General features: G+C 40.6%; 1 protein-coding gene and 1 long non-coding RNA gene across 2 annotated transcripts in view; both read left to right on the forward strand.

Annotated features, from left to right (window-relative positions):
• The first annotated feature begins 1,914 nt into the window (after positions 1–1,914).
• Positions 1,915–4,189, forward strand: dlx2a (distal-less homeobox 2a). The gene is made up of 3 exons (XM_023424570.2): positions 1,915–2,428; positions 2,843–3,027; positions 3,170–4,189. Exons 1-3 carry the CDS (start codon positions 2,110–2,112, stop codon positions 3,494–3,496), a joined length of 831 nt encoding a protein of 276 aa, XP_023280338.1. The 5' UTR covers positions 1,915–2,109; the 3' UTR covers positions 3,497–4,189.
• A 2,272-nt stretch (positions 4,190–6,461) lies between these two features.
• The window catches only part of LOC147818061 (uncharacterized), a 16,199-nt gene continuing 15,630 nt past the window's right edge, over positions 6,462–7,030 (forward strand). Inside the window, exon 1 of the long non-coding RNA XR_015438358.1 lies at positions 6,462–6,659. This is a non-coding gene — a long non-coding RNA (uncharacterized LOC147818061). The remainder of the gene's footprint in view (positions 6,660–7,030) is intronic.

Below are 7,030 nucleotides of genomic sequence, written 5' to 3' on the forward strand. Positions count from 1 at the left end.
TAGACCTTTACTAGGTAAAGGTTGGGGTATTTCAGCTGTTTGTGTGTTGATTTTGACCACAAATTTAGAATGCGTCTCTTGGGAGTACCTTAACTTGTGCCGCAATACTTAATCACTAAAAAAACCTTTAAGTGAAATTTCATCAACTTGTTCATTTATTTGCTTGAAAGGAGCGAAGTCCCATTGCATTAAATGCGATTTTTGTTATATTAAAGAAATTTGTTTGTATAAATCAATGATTCAGCCCCTGTCTCATCCCTTTAACCACCCCTGAACTATCACCTTATCTTAAAGATTTATGAAATGTTCCTATTTAAAGGGGATGTGGCACTTCCAGCAGGCAAGGCAGGGCTTTTGCATTCCCTCACTGTATGTATAAGAGGAGGATGCATTATGGACAACACCTGGACAACATAATGTAATCCAGTACAGCAGCCTGTCAACACATAGCCTGCTATTTGTTGAAACTTTGGGAAAGCTATTATGTAAAATCTTATTCTTGTCACACTTGCAGGAAAACTGGGCCCATATGCAGACAACACATAAGGGGGTAGATGGGACAAAAGGGACTTAACAAACAAACTGACATAGATAGAGGGAAAGACAGCTAATACTAAGGGGACGTAGGGACGACAGGACACAGGTGAAACACATTAGGGAGGGGCAGACGATCACAGAAGCGGAAAACAAACACAAGTTAAGTTATTTCAAAATAAAACAGGAAATAAACAAAAGTCAAAACATAAATTCCATACAAAGTCATAATGGGGCAGATCATGACAATTCTGGGTATCAATTTAAGACTAATGATATTTGTGAATGTAGTGAGTTATTTTGTAATGGGCAAATACTGGGGACAATATACCAGCAAATCCAAACCATCTGTCTCTGACAGGTAAGCTTCATAAAGACAGTATTCGGATACAGTGGCATTACAATAACTGAGTAAGCCTCTGTTGTATTAATAAAAGGAACTATGCTGCCATCTTGTGGCGATGGACACAGGCACTTCAACATATCTGCCATCACATCAACTTCTGGTCTCCAGGAGGACAACCCATCATGATGTAGAACGACCAACACTCTGGACTCCACGTTAAGTTGCAGTGATAAAACACACAACTGTAAAACTCTTCACGTGGTGACTGAAGGAAGTTGGTTTCTATAGCAGTTAAATCTTTTCCTTTCTTATACAACAAAGGCAGACAAAAGAAAATAACCACGGGAAGGGGCTGTAAGTCATATTTCTAGCACCTGGGGGTGCTGTAGTTTTCTCTTTTCGTCACCAACACAACCGTCAGCCTCATCCACGGATTTGATTTCCTATCAACACCTTGAGACCCCCTTTCACCGAACTCTGTGTGTGGTTCTGCCTCGGTCTGTTAGTGTCACATAGTTTTTAAGACAATATTTTAATCAAATTTACATCAAAAAAGCCTGTGATTCCACCAAAGCTTGCACTGAGAACTGATGTAAATCTGCCATACTAACAACCGTAAAATTCAGATGTCGATGGCTAACCGCAAACCGCAAAGCCACTGAAAACTAATTTGTTTCGCCAACTTAATGCAGCCTTTTCTGACGTATAGTACATTTTATCCATATGTTAAAGTCACATATATCTTCTCTAGCTTTATGGATGATTATGTACAAGGATGAATCACTCAGTCTGTGTTACTGGATGAAGACCAGACCTGTTTGGTCTGCAGGTTTGGTCACGGTATCTTTCTGTGGTTCTATTGAGATGCTTAGATGGAAAAGTCTCTGCAGACAACCGGGACAGACAGACCTGAACAAATAATGGAGGGAGGACGCGGTGGGGAGTAGTCAGTGGTGCAGCCCTTACTCATTGGTTGCCTCAGACACAGTAGCTCTCTCCCTCTCACTCTCTCATAAATGCGCTCCCACCACCAACCGTAGCAGATAATCACAGGCCACTGTGAGAGGGACACACCTTCCGCTGATTTTGCCACAGTTTACACGGGGATGCGTTTTGATTCACGAAAAGGGGTCATCAGTCCATGATTTGAGTCGTGTTTTCAGCTTGCAGTTTCGCAATTTTGCGATTTTTGCGCATAGGTTACGACACTGCTCCGCTCCAACTCGAAGATGACTGGGGTTTTTGAGAACTTAAATACTGATATGCATTCGAACCAGATTACCTCAAGCAATTACCACAGCTTGCACAAATCGCAGGAGTCCCCGACTCTGCCAGTGTCCACGGCGACGGACAGCAGCTATTACAACAGCCAGCAGCCTGGCCATTGCGCAGGGTCTCCATTTGGCCAACTCGGCTCTTACCAGTACCACGGCAGCGCTACGAGCACTGTGCCATATAATGCGAAATCTTACGACCTTGGTTTCAACTCATCTTATGGTGCATACAGCTCCTACGGCTCCAACTCCTCTCCTACTCCGGTCGATACAGGTAAGAAAGCTATTAGCTGTTTTAATGCATTTAAGTGAATTCACTTGCTTTTGTTGAGACCAGACTTCAAAACTTGCTTATGGCATGAAATGTCTGAGGAACAAGTTGAATCATGCATTGCACTTAACTGACATGATAATTATTATCTGGTCAAAAATGTTTAGACACTTAACTGTCATACAGAGAAGTTCAGTTATTTTATATTACACAACTCACCAAAATTCTGCTGATTTTTTCCTCTGCACAATAACATTAAAATCTGGTCAAATCAAACTGATTAGATCTATAAGGCGTTGACATACACAAGACAAACACAAACTGACGTCCGTGAAAAATGCGTAACAGTTCTGTAACACTGAAAATTTGCAAAACCCCTAATGCATTAACATCAATTGCATTTGAATGTTCTTTCAGAGAAAGAAGAGAGCGAGCCAGAAATTCGGATGGTTAATGGAAAACCAAAGAAGGTTAGGAAACCTCGAACCATTTATTCCAGCTTCCAACTGGCTGCACTTCAGCGGAGGTTTCAAAAGACGCAGTATTTGGCTCTACCAGAACGGGCCGAGCTGGCAGCCTCGCTGGGCCTTACGCAAACACAGGTGGGTACATTTGTGGTGTGGTCATACACTGTCAAATATCCATTTTATGTCTAATATGAAAAGATATTAAAAGTGTCAAATAGGAATTTGAGCCAAAAATATCAGTTAATCAATTTTATGCTTATATCTGCTTCTTTTTCAGGTCAAAATCTGGTTCCAAAACCGTCGCTCCAAGTTCAAGAAGTTGTGGAAAAGTGGCGAAATCCCCCCAGAGCAACATGTTGCTTCCAGTGAATCTCCCCCCTGCACTTCTCCGCCAACTACTGCCTGGGACTTTCCACAGACTCAAAGAATGAACAGTGTCAACTCCAGTTTACCTCAGAGCAGCAGCCCTCCCAACACGACTGCGCCTTCATCGTTTTTGGCAAACTACTCCTGGTACTCAACCACGAACTCTACCACGCATTTGCAGCCTCCTCTGGTCCAGCACCACCACAACTCCGCCATAAGCGCTGGGACGATATTCTGAAAAAAAAAAAAAACATCGGGTATAAATCGGACAATACTGGTGAAAAAAGAAAAATGCCAATACCTTCATTTTACAGACCTCGTGTGCGCGCCATGCGAACTTCTAGGAGAAGTTAATGGAGCCAGACAGGTTCATGGACCTTGCCAGTTTTTGTGCTGGCAAATGGTAGACACAGATTTCTACAGTTATTTTTGTATTTATTTATTTTGTTTATGTCGAGGGATGAATGAACCACTATTACCCAAAGCAATCACAGCCTGGGCGCAAGCCCACTTTTACGCGGACGTCACTTTTTTGCCATTGCTGCAAAATAAAGCATTCATCGCAGGACAACCTGTCACAAATGTAGCACAAGTTAACTGTATCGTGCCTTTTTCAATATGACCTCATTTTGTTGTGCGATAAAAACAGCTTACCTTTATCCATTCCTAATGTCATTAGTTGGTTTGAATATATTCGGGGGTAACTGTATGAATTCACGTTTGTAAATATTTTACCACAGCTTTTTGATAGCCCATGACGCTTTGACTTTTTTTAGGCTATTGGTGCAAATCCATTATCCACCGTAAGCTACTGATTGTCCTACCCTCTGATTTACTTGTATCACACTTAATTGTATTTTTGTCTTATTTATTTTAGCAGTGTTCCATATATGGCCAGGCATTATTTAAATAAAAATGTTTTCTGTGCATAGCCTATGCATTCCTCTTTTTCTTTCCAAAAACGTTTTCCCAGTAATGCATTTCTCCTTTTCTTTTCAAACACTGTGTGACTGAGGATAATTTGTTAGGTTATCTTTCTTCTGCAACGGTCCTGAAAACAAATAACTATACCTTCATGGGGACTATTTTTTATCTAATTTTAGCCTATTTGACATATTTCAGCCTATTTTATTTCACAGCAATTTAGGTATGTGATTTTTTTGAAAAGCAATGGTCCACTTTAGAAATTGCTTTATTTCAGAAAATGAAATTAAATGAAAATGAATGATGTTAGCATTACACATTAAACCAGTTATGGGAATGAATGTCTCTATCTGCCACAAACACCTTACAGTGATTCAGTATAGCTTTTATATTGTACTTACCCGTATTTTAACTGAAAATTGTCGAAAAAGACTAGACTGTAGCTCCTACAAAAATTAATAACCTAGCATGTTATGCTAACTGCCAGTTGTGTTCCTTAGCAACCACCGAGAATTAGCTGTAAGCTAAGTTAGTCAGGATCGTTGTACTTTAAGCTAGCTGGACGTTTAGGCCCAGGTTACTTTAAAGGTTACACTGATTAAAGGTTATTTCTTATTTTCAGTAATTCAATAATAGCACGAGCGTATTAGGGTGCTATCACAAGCGTGGACAAGTTTAAGATAATTCCTCAACTGTGTCGGGTTACGTTCATTTTATCCGGTTCCGTCAGAAGATGATTAGCCGAGCCGGGGCTCAGGCAAGCAGGCGGGCAGGCGGAGGCCCGGGGCGCAGGTTGAGCTGAGGGGGAGGCAACACAACAACACGCCTTGGCATGCTAGAGGGGACGATGAGGGTGGGTATGAATGAGCACAGGATCCTCAGACTCTCTGGAGTCGGAGAGCCGCTTTCCAGACGTTTTATGAAGTCAGCCTAACAAGAGAAAAACAGAGAGGAACTTGGTCCAAGACAGCCTGGGGCAACAACATCATGGAAACATTTCTCACGTCTCACAAGTAAAGTCTGTGATCTCTGAAGACGAGCAGATTGACCTACATTACTATTAATGTGGCTCATGTAGTGCCTGTAGGCTACACGGGGAACACAAGCACACGTCAAAAACTAAATTTATTGCAGCCAGGAAAACCTTTATGAGATAGATAGATAGATAGATAGATAGATAGATAGATAGATAGATAGATAGATAGATAGATAGATAGATAGATAGATAGATAGATAGTGGGGGTCTTGTTATTATTACACAATGATATCACTTAGTTCTCATTCAAGATCATCTCTGTCTGTCCCACGCTTCCCTTCAAACGACCACGGGCCATAAAGTGGGATCGTTTCCTTGTACATAATTAGGACTGTAGCTTGTCAGCGGTTGCTATATCTCCATGATGGTGGCCTCCTCCCTCCCTGGGGCTGACAGGATCACATCCTAGGCATGCAGCAGGTCTGTGCTGTGCACCAACACAACATTACATGTACATGTATACAGGCCTATACGCCTTTGGGTGGACCTCTGTTGAGTTAAATTGTCTATACTGTTATTGTACAGAGTATGATCATGGCAGGTCTGCATGATCACCATGGATTTAAATGACAATATTAGCTGTTTTTTTTCCCCACCATTCACTTATGTGGTCTCACTTACACACCAGTTTTGAAGTAATCAGCACAGATTCCTAAATAATACTTAAGTAAATTATTTTACAATATATATTGATTTGTTCCTAAAAAATAAAATAGGATTTCTGGATTCTCCATGTGACTTCATTCATGGATTAGAGCTGCTGTGGTTTATACTTTTGCATTTCTCTAGGCAACTTGTAAATGCCATACCCTCCTAATTTATACCCTGATCTGTAATTTCATCCACATTTGCTCTGGTTTGAGCATTCTGGCTTTCAAATCTGAAAGCCTGCAATTACTATATAATTCTTCGCAATTTTAGATGTCCTAATATGGGGTGTAATTTTTACACAAGACAATTTCCCGCTATTTCAAGCATCAACATTGTCAAAGTTGTATGTACATAATAAATGGGAATATCAATGCATAGTTTTTAGCCTAACATCTTGACTCAACGATAATTATATCCGTGTGGAGCCTACGCAGAATTAGCCTGAATTGCATGGTAACTGCTGCTTTAAATTTTAAAAAATTACTCATAATTTCCCCCAAAGATTACCAAGATCTCGAGTGCACAATGTCATCAGCGTAATGAGGAGTAAACATTTATGCTAATAATCTACATTTTTTTCCATCAGCTATAAAGAGGGGAAATAAAGCAGACATTTTCAGTCATATTCTGAACTCTGCTGCTATAGCTCAGACCAACACATGGGACACATTTTGTGGGATTTAAGCGCTCATCGTGTGTCTGTGCTGCAGGATGCTGCTGCTCATCTGCCTCCATGCTGATTTCGGAAACCCCTCAGAGGGAGCTGGCCTCTTCAATATCAAGCTGAAAGGTGTGTATTAAATGCTTATTTCTTACATTTTGATTGAAAGTAGCGCGGCGACTGAATGCATTTAAGATCCTAAAAAAAAACAGGAAACAGATTCTCGTCACAGGCATAATTCACCCATTTCTCTCCTCACCATAACATTTATTTATTTTTACTCTTATTCAAATCGGTGAATGTTGCTGATTCCTTGATGATCTAAAACTATTTCAAACACCAGTCCCTTAATAGTGACATTATAGGCCTATTTTATCCTGTAACTTAGGTTGAAGAAAAAAGAAGTCTGCTGTGTATTTAACGTGCAACCAGGGAGCTTCTTTTGTGGAAAAGAAAGTCTTATAGCTCAGCAAGCTGCTCACACCGAGAGGAAATGTAGC

This window comes from Seriola lalandi, unplaced genomic scaffold (genome assembly GCF_002814215.2).
Source record: "Seriola lalandi dorsalis isolate HSWRI2012SDOR001 ecotype SW California unplaced genomic scaffold, Sedor1 jcf7180002054744, whole genome shotgun sequence".
Classification (NCBI taxonomy): Eukaryota; Metazoa; Chordata; class Actinopteri; order Carangiformes; family Carangidae; genus Seriola; species Seriola lalandi.